The sequence below is a fragment of the Zophobas morio genome, unplaced genomic scaffold (genome assembly GCF_036711695.1).
Source record: "Zophobas morio isolate AGI-343-1 ecotype UQ-CSIRO unplaced genomic scaffold, CSIRO_AGI_Zmor_V1 ptg000005l, whole genome shotgun sequence".
Lineage (NCBI taxonomy): Eukaryota > Metazoa > Arthropoda > Insecta > Coleoptera > Tenebrionidae > Zophobas > Zophobas morio.
In genome coordinates, this window is record NW_026972110.1 from 6,012,130 (window position 1) to 6,027,303 (window position 15,174).

Consider the following 15,174-nt stretch of genomic DNA (forward strand, 5'->3'; position numbering starts at 1 on the left):
GTGCCTTCTTGTTAGTTGTGTCATTACTACACCAGGGGGCTCTGTTTTTTGTGTTTCTTTGTAGGGACTTTTCATTTCTGATTACAAGCGTTCTGTATCTGTCAGTTCTGTCACTAGTGTCATTACCATTTGTCTGTTATGGTTATGTCATAGACAATTTATTTGTTCTGTTATAATATAAAAAAGTAATTAAAAAAAAGGACTAATATCTTACAGACAACAGGTAACAAATAATATAAACTGCTCCTATGCAATTTTTAACAATTGTATTAAATAGCTAGTCCCATACAATGGCTTCTGTATCAGGTCGAGCTAGCATGGGTTTACTCAAAAGAGGTTGGAATGAAATTCCAGACATTATTGGCAGTGGTATAATGGGTTTAATTGGTATTGCAATGGCTACTGGAAGTGTATTCTACTACTACAACGCTATAGACGGAGATAATAGAAGATATAAAGAGAAATACACTGTTATTCGTCATGATGATCCAAGGGCAGAAAAAGTAAGAACAGATTATTTAGGAGATCAGTAAAATCACAAGATTATTAATATACGTTTTATTGTAGTACCTCTGTTTTCGTTTAATAAATAATTTACTCAGTTTCTTTTTTAACTTAATTGACAGGAAAATAAATCTCACAATGATTTCATTAAAAAATTTTCTAGTTAAAATAACAGCAATAGTACTGTATAAGATAATGTATTAAAAACCTCTGGCCTATTTTTTATGTAGTTATAAAAACAATCTGTTAACACCATGAGAAGAAGGGGCTTTTATCCTGGAAGCGTTGTGTAAAGTTGAAAAATCGATTTGTTTGTTGGCTTTGTGATCTGAAACGTACGAATTAGACAACTAATAATTATATACATATAACTTTATACCTTTCCACAACAACAGCCGGCATCTGAACTAGTTGCACTGGAGACTTTCCATCTTTTAGAGCTTGTGTAAGATTAAGAATTTGGCCCCTAACTACTGACATTTGTCTTTCGTATAAACTTCTATCGAATCCTTTGTCTTGCTTAAATAGTAAATATAAATCATCACATAAGTCCTGTACAAAATTCATATCAGCTAACGGTCGTAGAACAAGATCTTTCGTTTCTTTACTGAACGGAACTTTGGCTTGTGGTAACCATGCCCAATGGTAAGGGTAAGCCCTCCAACTATCTGGATGTTTGTAAGGGAAAGCTAAACCATTGTCTATCGCAGCAATGCTTATCTCTGGGAAATTAACTACATTCCAGTCTGTCGTTTCTGTTAACTCCACTGGCCCATTTCCATTTGAAATTGTTGGTTGTTCATACTTTATAAGCCAATTATCATTTCCACGATCTGTGTTTCTAATAATGTAATCTAAAACAACTAAACGTTCAAACTGAAGTTGAAACTTCTGTGCCATTCTTGGAGGCAGTGGTTCGACCTCAAATCTCCGTAACCAATAATCTGCGTCTTTATAACCATCTACAAACAATTGGAATGAACCACACTAAAATTCCAATTCCAAATTAACACTGCTGCACATATGCAAATAAGAAATAGAACCTTTGGTGGGAGACCTATCCTATTAAATCTTAAACCAACATTTGGAAACTGTTCCATTATCGCTCTCTTCATCCGTGCTTTTTGCCTGTCTATCCTAGGATAATTAAATGTTTCTGACACTAATTTTACAACCTAAAAAATCTCAAATTATTAAGAGCCTACAAAACAAAAAAACAATTCCATTACTCTCGTTTTGGGTACTATATCGAGATTGAGTTTAGAATCAACTAAATATGCGGCTGCCTCTGATAAATATCCTTGATTTGGAATCAAACAGGATCTTCCAAAACAGCAGGGACAACATAGTTTATGCATCCATTTTGTCCATTTGGGATTTAAGCGACCATAGGGTTCTTCGTCTTTGGGTTTGAAAACTGCGATGATTTTCTGGTACACAAAGAACATATTAGTTTTACGAAGTTTCAATTGCTGGTGCTAATGCGAATTGTGAGCTGATGTTGCATTTTTCAAGGTAATTAATTTTGAAATTTTTAAAGCCACACATCTGCCCTATTGGACAAACTTAAGTTTTTAAAATACTCGGTAAAGATATAATATTTGTTCTTATGGAAATCCAATGCATTTTTACATTTTTTTGTATTAAAAATTTAAATAATGAGTTACTTTCGTTATATTCTATTTCCTAGGTATAAAGATGTACTTTTAACTTATTACTTATTTTCTTCTATTAAACAATGACAAGTGACTGTACCTAATCGTCTTTAATGGAACAACAAAGAAATTCGCCAACGTCGTGCAAATTATTAATTCAGCTTGTAATTTCACAAAAGGACAATTGTTTAAACAGAAATGAGCCGCATTCGACGCGATTGTTAAGATTAGTTAATTACACTCGTATTATTTTTGTTTTAATGATTGTAGATTCACAGTTCATGTTAAGATTTTTAACTGTTCATGGTTCTAATGTAATTTAACTACAAAAAAGGAAGTGTTCCTTGAAAACACGTGACAGGAAATTCACTTATTCAGGCTTAAATCTTTTTTCGTAAGGATACAATACTATTCTGGATGTTTTTATTTAAGTTATTACATTATCCACACTTCATAATTGGTTATTCGAGATTTATAATAGTTTATTCATGGCATTTAAACTAGTCATAAACGTCGATCCATTTTAGGGGAAAGGACCTTGGAAATGATTACCACTTAAATTAATATCATTGCAGACTCAATAACGGGAGGGCTTTAATATTTTCTTACAGGTTTAATAATAATCTCGTATAGCTGAATTTGAACATCTATTCACCTTATTTTGATTTTGATAGTACTGAATATGTGTCGATTGTACTTATTTCAAATGTGTTTTGTTTTATTCCTTATAATTAAAATATTCCTTGCGCTAACGTCAAAATTCAGGAGATTTTACTATAATTTAAATTTGTTGCCACATCATCGTAATACCTTATGTATTACCATTCAAATATTTTAACGACGATTCCTCTTTTTTGTGTGTGTTCAAATTTTCATTCGCTAACACATGTCAAATGTAACTCGTGTGAAATTTTTCACTTTCTATTTAACGCTACCAACACGAAAGGTTAATTCATAAGGTCAATTTTTACAATGGTAACTGTTAATTAACCACTACGGATTACTTGTTAAAAAATTCAAACGTACGCAAACCTAAGCTTTTAAAGCAGTTGTACAAAGACTACTTTTTAAACAATGTACATGTCAGGAAAGAATTCAAAAATATATTATTTCGGTGACTTTTTTAATTACGACATACACTTTACATTAGTGTAAAATACACAGTATCTATTTTATAAATAATTCATGCAACGCAATACTATTGGAAAAAGAAATTTTGCCGCCTCTTTGAAATTAATCAAAATTAAGCAACATAATTGACACCCAATTAAAACAGGCGTGTGCACAGCGGTTTCATGCTGAAGACTGGTTGAACCCATTTATTATGCAATTGCTAGATGACGAATTAAAATTTGGTTAATTCAAACAAGATGGTGCGACAGCACATACCTATTACTCGCACAAGTTTAGAATATTTGCAATGGTTGTTTGATAACAGGATCGTCAGTAGAGGTTTACAACCTGTATGGCCTGCACGATCTCCTGATTTAGCGCCACTTGAGTTTTCTTTATTTGGTCACTTCAAACATAATAGTTTTTAAAACTACGAAGTAAAGTAACAAATTATATTAACCAACAATTGCTTCAAAATCTATTTGAGAATGATAATTTGTGCCTTACTTAAATTTGATTGTAAAAATAAAATTTTACGTAAGGGCATCATTTTTACAAGCGGCAAACTCTTTTAGTCTAAAATCATGTTTTTTTTTTAAACGAGGTGTAAATCATTTATAGACACTCACATAAAAACAGCGTGCAAAATATATTGTCAAATCAATAAAGTTTCCACTGAGTACCTGGAAATACCTTGAATTTTTAAAATTAAAGTTATATCTATGTGGTTATAGGTATGTACAACATTACTTAAGTTCGTGTCAGATTTAGATTTGGATTCGTGTTTTGGTGACTTAAGTTGAGGTCAGTTTGACCGAGTAGATCGCTAGGTGGTCAAAGCTTTATATGTACTTGAAATGAATAATTCGTAATGAATAAAATACTTCATGGTGTATCGAAGTAGTCACCGAGAAAAAGCCATCGAAAATTATAAAATATTTTCACTCACATATGAACTTCAAGTAATTTTGATAGAATTATACTAATAATTTTAGTCGAATGTTAAAAACGCAGTTATGATTCAACTGTATGTCAGTAATATGAAAAAAAAAAGAGATCCGTTGGTGATTACAACAATCGTGAACATTAGATAATTATTTCTAGAAGGAACGTTGTTAAATTGTGTTCCCTCTTTGTTCGGGAAAAATTCCACCGATGGAAAATAGTATTCCTTCGTTGTTTGCTGTCAAACCATAAAAAATAAGCAATTTTCATGTAATGATCACTGATTTCTACCGAATTACGATAGAAAATTTAACAAACTTTAAGCATGTTGGAAATTTTATAAATTGCTTCGGAATAAGTATTGTACATATTAAATTTTGCACTAAACAACGTAAACATATTTATTTGATGTTTTGTACAATGTACAGCTACTGATGTCTAGAATGTAGTGGTTATAAATGATTTATTTTAATAGAAAGATATTGCTTACGTTTTGTTTACAGTTAATAATCCTTATCAAAAAAAAAACAGTGCTATGAAATTACATCTGGTTATCTAGTTGGTAGGTAGGTATACACATAACATTGTTTATGGTTCACTAATTAAACCACGTCATAATTTTTAATACGTCTATGAAGTATATGGTAGACCAATTTTGAATACATAAATTTCTGTAACTGAAATCTGAATGTTCTTTTTGGTTTGCACTGTAGTGCTACACGTTTAATATTAATTAATTGCTGCAAAAAACCTCGCTGCGATGAATAACTACATAATTATATCGGTTATTCTTTAAGAAATATTATTTGCATAAAAACTGGGACATAGCCTTATCGACATTGACCTAAGCGCCTTGGACATTTTTAGTACATATACGTGAAAGATAATTTTTGAATATAGTGCCTACAGACACGAGTATTTGTGTCTTAATTTAGTTTATATGTTTGAGCAAAAGTGCCTCAATTTTAGTCCAGGAATGTTATTTTATACGCGACAATAATCTTTTTAAGAATGTCGAATTGTTTTTATTATGATTTATTGAATTATCTTATCAGGCTAGACACATTAATCCTGATCGTATTCTGTTTTTACGATTATAATAGGGCCAATCTAATTGTATCTGAACGTTTATTTTTTTTGGTCTTTTCTAACTCAGTGAATATGAAAATGTAAATTTCTCAATGCATCATATGACAATCTTCGCAATTACCATATCCATTATCTTCAACTTTTAATTTACTAATTTACCATAATCGTTTTGTTAACGTTTTCAAATAATTATTATAAAATTTGACTTTGCGAATTTTATTTTCTTATGAAAATTCCTACAAGGTAAAATAATGTAGTGTTAAAGTAAAGGTAACGAAACATGATATGCGTATGTTTCAAATGAGTTTTCCCGCTACAAAATTTTGTGATGCCGTCGTCAATATTTTAGCAAGGACACATACGAATTGGGATAGGTACAGTGTAATACTAATAAAAACATCACTGTATTCCCAAAATTCTTGGAAAATGGGGTGAACCGTTCATGATTAAACAAGTATAGAGTCATAAAATTAGATATTCATTACAATGATCCTATAAATATAATGAGAAACGAAAAATTTATTAATTTTTATTTTAATTGCTCACGCAGAGATATTTTAATTCTCAGTTGATTTTATAATTTAAAACGGTAGAAGCTTTGTCAACAAGTATTTTTCCCGGTTTCCCTTATTTCCTGAACAGGTTAATTGCAAAATTTATCACAAGGGAAGAAAAATGTAATGAGAAACTATCTACGGTTCGTACAACCTACGAACTAAAAGTGAAATAAAATAAAAAAGTAAACATATACATATAAAAGCCTATACTTAGACAAACATATTTTGTATAAACACTACAAAAATCAATGAATAATGAAGCCTATTAACCTCATAAATAGTGTGATGGCCGCATTTCTCTGGGGACAAAATAAAATGTGCATTTAAATCGTAATTAAACCTCCTACATGCATCTGTTATGCACATTAAAGTTTGATTGATATATGTATGTACACGGTGAGTCACCGTATCACACTCCTCGATATTTCATTAATTATTATTATTATTAGAAATAGAAAAAAAAGCTTAAGGACTAAAGTTGTACGGTTTTTTAAGGATCATATACCCAAATTATTTTCTACTATACAGAGTGCTATGTTTTTTGAAATTCCGGTGAGGCGTTGCCACGTTATTTCAATTGTCTTCAATTTTTTTACCAAGGCTAGTGTTAGTAAAAAAATTGCAATAGGATTATTGTGTTTTTTAGATTTTTTAATTACCTATCTGTCATGAGCAATGTAGACATTTAGTTGATTAGTATGGGCGTAACACAAATATTAACAAACTGTCTCAAAGTTACCCCATATTTACGTAAATAAGTACTGCATTCTATGAAAAACGAGTAATGAACAAAAAGTTCATTACTCGTTTAACTACCGTAAAATTGCTATATTGGGTAATTATGTGTCGGTGATACATAGTCACGTACAAATAACACACAACAGTATTTTTAATAATAAATCGAAAAAACTTAAAATGTGATTGTTGTGGCATTAGTACAAAATAAATTACGTCTCTTGGTCAAAGGTCAGCTAATACAATATCATGTGCTTTATTTAGAACGTTTTTCCCTAGTCTTTCACTGTGTATGTAGATGTATAGTGCGAAGACAAATAAATATGACTACATTAAATTCTTAGAACAAGCCAAGCAGTAGAGATTACGCAGAACTGAATGCGATGGTTGAAAGATTTTTGCAGCCGCCACAAACACTGAAGTAAAAACCCACTGTCATAAATACAGCGGAACTCATTGTCAGATTTATTAACCGCAACACCGTGTTGCTAAATTTGCTTTCGCTCGTTTGTCCTTATCAATTAAAAATTTAAACACGAGTATAAAATAATCAACTGGATTCTCTATTTGGTGACCACCCATTCAAAGATTTTAGGCCGAAATTCTCTACAATGTCGAAGGTTATCTTTTTTATCTTATGTTAAATATAGTTGAATTTAAAGCAGGATAAATAATAACTTCAACATAGTACTGTAACTGTTTCTTTGGATAATACATTATCTGTCCAATAAAAATCCGGACAGGCTCAAATGGGAAACCTGTTGTTTAAAACTCTATAGGTCATGCAACGTCGAGAAAACATAAAAATAGCCAGTCGTCCCATGGATTCGATTACAATACCTCGTTGGGTTACGCTCAGGGAGTAAAAATTAAATATGTTTCAATTAATTCCTTCAAGTGTCGCGAAATTTAAGTCTGATGTGTGTCTATCTCCTATATGCGTTTTTAACGTGACTGGTATTCATCACTGCTTTGATAAATAATACTAATCTGACATTTAACTGGATTCGCATCATTAAAAACTTTGGAACCATCAATTTGTTTTATCTATCACGGATACAGTCATCAACCACGTAGTTACAAAAATAGCTGCAGTGGTTTGTAGAGATGTGGATATCTGTTCAAAGCTGTGAGGAATTTACCAAGGGCAATTATTTAGTCTCATTAAATAATGCCTCCCCGAAATTCTTCAACATAATGTATGCTCAGAGAGTTGCTTAACATAGTGACTACATTATGCAAGCGTAGAATAACCGAGCAATCGAAAAAATAATATATTGCAATAAAAGTATTTTCTGATACTAGTAAACAACACTCACTATCATTAGCAGTGTCACATGATTACAGATATGTCAGCAACTACGTTGTTAATTTTGTGCCACTAATCGTAATTCCTTATAGGAGAGTTTCATGTCTTACAGGTAGCAGTGTTTAATTTTACTGTTACAGATTTTTTCACCTATCAACTTTACATTCCTAAAAAACAACTTTTTAATATAAAAATTCGAAACTATACTTAATTTTAATTATTTTCGGAGAATTCATATCGAAAATCGTACATTTTTTGATTTGCAATAAATTGAAGTATTTAAATCAATGTTTTCCTTATACGAATTCAAGAGATTTTTGTATGTATATCTATTACATAAATCTTATAATGAAAACTCCCCACGTAAGTGACAGAGAAACAACATTTGCCATTGATTTTACATGTACTTGCTATTTTGTTTGGTTAAAAATTATTAAATTAACACCCTCAAAACGTCAATGAATATTTAAGATGAAATGAAATGAATTTCGATTTATTTTTGTAAACAGGTATACTAATTTTATGACAGTGGTTGAAATATGAATTAACACTTGTCAATACTATAAACAATGTAGTATATTATACATATATTTGTACATATGTATAGGTATATTGAAAACAGTAAAAATTAAAAACGCATTTTGACAAAAAAGAAATCTGACAGGTCACTTTTTTGTTTTTAGTATTTGCTTCAAACACTATCACTGAATTTTTTGTATATGCTTTGTTGCTACTACTATTTCATCCTCTTTTAAAACAGGATTTATCAAAATTTTGGTTGGTGTTTTATCATATATACAATATTTTTAGAATACATTTAAAATTCCACAACAATTAGTCCAGGCGTTTGGGAGATTATCTGTTTTCATTTTTATCGGGCGGCACTCTCGTGTAAATAATTTTTCGGAAATAAAAAATTCGACAAAATACCAACAATTCTGGAAGATATTCATTCCAAATTAAAACAAAAACTTATCAAATGTAATGGAATATATATATGTAGTTACCGCATTTGAAGAACATAGGAGAATAAATTTACATAATGCATCAAATCTACATATTATCATTTGTCTATGAAGCAAATGATTTATCATTAGCAAGTACTGTTGACTCACTACAAAACACAGTAACGTAGGTCGTTTTAATTTACTGAAATAATCATATCTAACTTGATTGTCACGGCTTAATGGAAAAAGGCAGGACGTTCCAAGTCCGTCGAAATTACAAAAAGTGCTTCCTACACGCTGGATTTCTTTGTATGACATTTAATTAGATATTTCAGAATAAGAAAAGATCTTTGAAGGTCCAGGCACTCAAAAACAACGTTTCAAGGACTTTGATTCGCAATATTTAACTCAATTAATTGAATGTTGACAATCTTGAAATCAATTGTGTCTGTTCGAGACATCCTGCACGTATTTAGAAAAACACCACTATACAATTATGTTTTGTTTAGGTACTGCTATGAAGACGATTTTCAAAAACTTGTTACTCATAAATTAATCTTTTCTTAAACCAATTTTAGAAGCTTGCAAAAGCGGAATTCTTAAAAGATTTGCAAAATTTTCTCATTTAGGGAGTCTAAAAGCAAGAGACGGTGTTATTGGTTCTTTTACGTTGCAACAGTTCAAGTTTACGTAGATAGACAATTTTAAAGATTTTACAACTGACGATCTTTGCGTATATACTATATATATTTTATAAAGTTGGTGGTAAACGTTACTTATGGAACTAATTCCATTAGTGGTGATAATATTAAGTCATAACATCTGAAAATATAAAAACAAATAAAGTAGAATTTTTTTAGTTGTCTGATTAATCCATGGAAATTAGAATTCAATCGAACAATTGCAAGTACGCCACATATTTTCTATTTTTTGGAATAATTAACTAGAAAGACGCAGATGCGCACGCGCACACACACAACACATTAATTCTAAAAATAAGATGGCGCCGGCTCATATTTTTATCTATCTAAAAGTAATCTGTTTGTGAGAAAATTTAGACCTCCACAATTTTATCTTCTATTTTTTTTTCGATTTTTATTAAATACATAAAAATTAATAATAACCATTTCCATGAGCTGATAGTCTAAAAAAACCATAAGCAATGCATTTTATGTATATTACTAAAAACGATTTTCAGATGTTGGTACATGAATCTAGAAAATTGTAACAAACTCTGCCAATTCGTATGATAAAATTCAATTTTTATGGATTATAATTTCGCTATAACATAACTAAACAATTTTTATTGTGGCATTGACTTTAAATAAAAAAATCTTTATTACCTTCACAAAATATGTACTTAAATCTTGAGCGAGTAAAATTATTTTTGAAAAAAAAAATAGCAATAATATTTGCCTTTTGAAGTAAAAATTATACACCAAAACATTCTGATATGATGCATTTGCAAGTTTTTGAGACATGTCAAGATATAATAAAAGATAGTAAAAATGGGGTTAAATGTGTAGATTAAGACAAAACTTCAAATAGATTCTGAAATATGCCGTGATAAGTTGTAAACAAAAATTAACAACTGATAAGTGATAACACGGTCGCGAAATCTCCCATATAAACTTAAACTGGAATAATGTATAGATGTACTTGGTTTATAACTATGTACATACATAAAAAAAATGTATTTTTATTCAAATTTGAGTAAAAAATTATATTTTTTTTGCCAAAGACTCATATTTTTCATGGTTCCCCTAACCACTTCACTTATCTACTAAAAATGTTTTATCTGTATTATTACACCTGAGCCGTGTTTATCTTGTGTATTCTCCCTTCATATCATATTGATGAATTCTGTTAGTACGATAAGAATTTTTATAATATGGCTTCAAGTAAATGAAACTAATATAGGTATAAACCTGATAATCATTTCACAAAAATTCTATGTCTTTTTGGAATTTTACCATACTGTATTTTTTATGAAAAAACAATAATTGGTCTAATAAACAAACATATTTAGACCTTACTAAAAAAAAACGTGGTAGTATTTTCCATATAAAGTCCCTACAAATATAAAAAAATTCTGCAGTAGGCTGTGTAATGTATTTTTAAAATAATGATGTTGGCAACACCAACGCGCTCTTTGTTCAATCCTACTAGAGGAATTTTTTTTTGATCATATGGTATATTATATGTATGTACATACTTCACATACTCTTAAAATCTACAGTTGATTTATTTGATAAGCTAATATTTGTAATTGTAATGTCAACATTAATACATATTTTACCTTGTTGAAGCATCTTTGAGGTTTAATTAAATCAGTTTGTCAGATTTGCAAATGAAAATTATTGTTGGAAATACTAAAACGTTCCTTTATGAAAAGAAAAGGCCTATGTGAGGGCCCTCTGATTTGCAATCTTGTTTCAACTCCAGCTTTATTGCTAATAAAGAAGAATTAATTATTTAAGAAACACAGAGCAAGGCTTATGCAAAAGCACAATCACTATAAAATGAAGTCTACATTTTAATTCATCTTTTCATCTTTAAAAACTTTGTCCTTTGATAGTTTAAGACGATTAAAGGTCAATTTAATAAAAATTGTTAACGTGATCTGACCAATAAAAACAAATGAATGAAATACTACATTTTAATGCAGCGACAACGTTCACGAAAATCTCCAATGCGTATTCGTTTTATAAATCTGATTGTACTTTCAATTTTTGTAATAACAATAAGACTATGTTGGTAAACGCTTTTCGCATAATATGTACTGGCATTTCAATTCACTATGTAACTGGCGCCAAAAATGACTCACACCACAACGTCACACCAACCTTTTTTTCATAAAATGACTATTATTTAAGGTATTTAAAAAGATACTAACTCCAGAGGGGTTTTTGACAAAATAAGATCCACTGGAGCCCTGAGAAATGCGTTCCGGAAAAATGCCATTGTCAATAGCAACTTCTGCCTGCCACACCAACTCACTGAACAATGGGTCATCTAGAACAAATTTAATATACTTAATAGGTAAAGTTATCTGTATGTTACACAATCTATACACCTGGAAACTGATTATAAGAGACATCAAGCCCTCCTAGGAGAGGCTGTGATTCTCTATTTAATCCTGGGGAATCCAATGCTGGTTCAAAGATAACTTCTGGGACCAAAGGTACGTCCTCAGCTGAACTATCACTACAGGCAACAGACAAGGCACTATGCACTTCGTTTACACTAGAGTTTGCTAGAATAGGAACAGTCTCACTGGCACTCATCACCCGGTTTGGCAAATTTTATTTTACTTGTTTGCATTTATCCTGATTAGTAACTGATATGGATTTTTTGCCCTAACTACCCTAAATTAAAACACTATACAAAAAGGTTTGCATTAAAAATTAGAAGCGCATTATTAATTGACTAGAATTTAATCTGTGTTTGGGAACCAAAACTTACTACGGACTATATATACCGTGACAATTGTAACATCGCATTAAAAATGAAGAAGTTTGCACTATGAACACTAAAAAGTCACATCATTTAATTACACATGACAGCAGATGACAATTGAGAGCCTGGAACAAAATAATGTCGTTTGAGTTAGGTCTTTTAGTGATGGTTGGTATTTGTTAAAGAACTAATCGTGCACTTATCGAGAATTAATTTACACATGACTAACATTGTTTCTGTGGAAAACCGAGTTTTGAGGATAATGGAATAAATAATATAACTGTTATCTCTCGCTTATGTCGCGGCTTATCTGCTGGAATAACAATTCATTGCTTCTAGCACCATTAGAATTGATAAGGTTGGTGATACTCTAGGGACATTTATTATTTGTCTATTTTCCTCAACTGTCATTTCAGTGGTGTCAAGTGTCAAGCAAAAGAGCGGAAGGATGAAAAATTTAAGAAAAATAATTTATGCTTTAATAACCACTGTGTGCATTACTACGAATATTTCTGAAGTAAAAGGTAAAAAGACATATGCAATTAATAAAACTATGAAGATTCCATTGAAGAATATGACTTACTATCATTTTCTGTTGTGGCTAGTTCTGATTGGTGCAAACTGGGGATACACTAAATTTAATTTATTTTACACATTTCTGTAGAAATTTTTCATTTTGTACCCCCTACGCTCTGTATTTAACTGGAGTTTAACATCCTTTTTATTTTTTCAGCTGCCAAACAAAAATATGTAACTTGTGGTTCAGTAGTAAAATTGTTAAATACTGATTATCGAGTTCGATTACATTCACATGACGTGAAATACGGCACTGGCAGTGGGCAACAGTCAGTGACTGCAACTGAAGTACAGGAAGATATTAACAGTCATTGGGTTCTTAAGGCAGAATCTGGAAAAATTTGCTCACGAGGTGAACCCATTAAATGTGGTTCTGTTATACGACTGGAACATTTAGAAACAAAAAAGAATTTGCATTCTCATCACTTCTCAAGTCCTCTCAGTGGATATCAAGAAATAAGTTGTTATGGCGAGAATGGAGAAGGAGATACAGGAGACCACTGGGTTGTAGTGTGTTCAGGTTTGTTTTTTTTTTGTGAATACATTTTGAAAACTAAAGTTTGTTAAACTTTGTGACTTATTTAATTCGTTTGATTATTGTTTATCTTAAAGCTTCATGTTTTAGGTGATAGTTGGCAGAGAGATGACAGTGTGATGCTGAAACATGTGGATACTGATATGTACTTATCAGCGTCAGGCAAAACATTTGGGAGACCAATTAATGGACAAATGGAGGTTGTTGGTGTACGTTCATCAACAGGGTCTGTTCATTGGCAAACTATGGAAGGCATTTTCCTACACGCTCCTGATATAGCGGCAAGACACATGCATATGGCGCACACGGAGTTATAATATGTTTAGTGTGTCTGTTTGTTTAATTTATTGTTTTCTTTTTGTAATAAATTTGAATTGTGATATACAACATTAAAATATGACCTAAGATTCCATAAAATTGTGTTTATTAATTTTTACATATTACAAGTATTGTAATTGAGGGTTCAAGTATGAGAGGTGGGAAGATAGTTTAAAAAAAAACGCCCGGTACCATGCTGTTGGCTAAGGTCGTCCAAAACCAGTTGATGTTAGAGAATAAAGTACAAGATTGGGAGGCTACAATAACGATTGTTTGAACGCAAGATGCCAGCACTATCGCTGTCATTTGTGACGAGGGAAAAGGCAGAGATTTAATCAGAAACTATGATCAGAAATCAATTTGTAAATTTACCACAAAAATGCCGTGTTGTTCAGAAATAAATTGCTGCGGCATGCACTTCCACAGGATCCCGCAGTCCACTGAAAGGCGTCTCTAGTAATTAGAGAATAGTGGAAAACAAAGCTTACCGAACTAATGCAGTACTTTGGTACTTTGTGAAATAATAATTTTAACTTTGAATAACTTCTTAAGCTTAGTTTTTTAGAAACATTTCATAACCGATCAATTTGAAAATATATAGAACAGTTCACAAAGTACTTGAGCTTTAATGAAAATCTTTGAAAACTCTGTGGCGGCGTAGAGGGGCGACGGTGGGGGCGGTCCGCTCCGGGTACCAAGCACCAAGGGGTGACAACGACAATTCATTCGCACATCCAGAGAATACTTACAGATGAATCAGTCTCAAAAAAAAAAATCGGGACGGCAGACGGACCAACAGACAGACAGACAGACGGAAACAGGAGCCCATTTCTTCGTACTCTATAGGGGTCATGAAAGGTCGAGAAACTGTAAAAGTAGAGAGTCGGCCGACGGACTTCATTACAATACTTCCTAACATTTTGCCTTTTTTTTTTCTTAATATACATAGCCATCTTTTCATAACAAAAAATTTAAAACATGGTTAAAATGGTTTATGTAATGAAATATGGGTTTTGCCATTATGTGGCGGAGCCTAGTTGCAAAATCGATATTTCCTTATAAAAATTTTCCATTTTAAACATGTTTTAAGTTTCATGTTGTGAAAAGAAGTCTATACGTATATTGAAACAAAATGGCAAAATGTGAGATCAACTAACCGGCCTATCTCAGTTTAACTGCAAAATACTTATTTCTTTACAAGAAATTAATAACATGTTTTTGAGCATCGTGTTGTTCAAAGAATACTATGTATATTAAGAAAAAAAGGCAAAATATAAACCCCGCCCTCCCATTCCATCTCAATTATGATGATGTTTTTTATTTTTAGAAACTTAAAATACGTTTAAAATGGTAAATTTTTTGGAAGGAAATATGGATCTTGCAATTAGGCTCGGCCCCTAGGTCTGCTAACGAATGAAAACTTCATTACTAT

General features: G+C 31.4%; 3 protein-coding genes across 3 annotated transcripts; 2 read left to right on the top strand and 1 right to left on the bottom strand.

Annotated features, from left to right (window-relative positions):
- The first annotated feature begins 99 nt into the window (after window positions 1-99).
- LOC135122492 (uncharacterized) lies at window positions 100-602 on the top strand. Its single transcript, XM_064046698.1, has 2 exons — window positions 100-223; window positions 278-602. The coding sequence occupies exon 2, from the start codon at window positions 291-293 to the stop codon at window positions 531-533; it is 243 nt and encodes an 80-aa protein (XP_063902768.1). The 5' UTR covers window positions 100-223; window positions 278-290; the 3' UTR covers window positions 534-602.
- LOC135122485 (phosphatidylinositol 4-kinase type 2-beta-like) lies at window positions 544-12,630 on the bottom strand. The gene is made up of 7 exons (XM_064046688.1): window positions 12,543-12,630; window positions 11,931-12,438; window positions 11,751-11,869; window positions 1,734-1,934; window positions 1,548-1,679; window positions 884-1,491; window positions 544-832 (listed from the first exon to the last, which is right to left on the bottom strand). Exons 2-7 carry the CDS (start codon window positions 12,139-12,141, stop codon window positions 751-753), a joined length of 1,353 nt encoding a protein of 450 aa, XP_063902758.1. The 5' UTR covers window positions 12,142-12,438; window positions 12,543-12,630; the 3' UTR covers window positions 544-750.
- LOC135122490 (stromal cell-derived factor 2) lies at window positions 12,580-13,841 on the top strand. Its single transcript, XM_064046695.1, has 4 exons — window positions 12,580-12,671; window positions 12,730-12,837; window positions 13,047-13,409; window positions 13,515-13,841. Exons 2-4 carry the CDS (start codon window positions 12,762-12,764, stop codon window positions 13,739-13,741), a joined length of 666 nt encoding a protein of 221 aa, XP_063902765.1. The 5' UTR covers window positions 12,580-12,671; window positions 12,730-12,761; the 3' UTR covers window positions 13,742-13,841.
- The last annotated feature ends 1,333 nt before the right edge of the window (window positions 13,842-15,174 follow it).

Excerpts from the sequence above, each read along its gene's own strand:
- LOC135122492 (XM_064046698.1), top strand. The coding sequence starts at position 291 with ATGGCTTCTGTATCAGGTCGAGCTAGCATGGGTTTACTCAAAAGAGGT.
- LOC135122485 (XM_064046688.1), bottom strand. The coding sequence starts at position 12,141 with ATGAGTGCCAGTGAGACTGTTCCTATTCTAGCAAACTCTAGTGTAAAC. Across the intron at positions 1,680-1,733 it reads ATATAGTACCCAAAACGAGA|GTTGTAAAATTAGTGTCAGA; the intron begins GTAATGGAATTG and ends GAGATTTTTTAG. Across the intron at positions 1,492-1,547 it reads GGATAGGTCTCCCACCAAAG|TGTGGTTCATTCCAATTGTT; the intron begins GTTCTATTTCTT and ends TTGGAATTTTAG.
- LOC135122490 (XM_064046695.1), top strand. The coding sequence starts at position 12,762 with ATGAAAAATTTAAGAAAAATAATTTATGCTTTAATAACCACTGTGTGC. Across the intron at positions 12,838-13,046 it reads GAATATTTCTGAAGTAAAAG|CTGCCAAACAAAAATATGTA; the intron begins GTAAAAAGACAT and ends TTATTTTTTCAG. Across the intron at positions 13,410-13,514 it reads CTGGGTTGTAGTGTGTTCAG|GTGATAGTTGGCAGAGAGAT; the intron begins GTTTGTTTTTTT and ends TTCATGTTTTAG.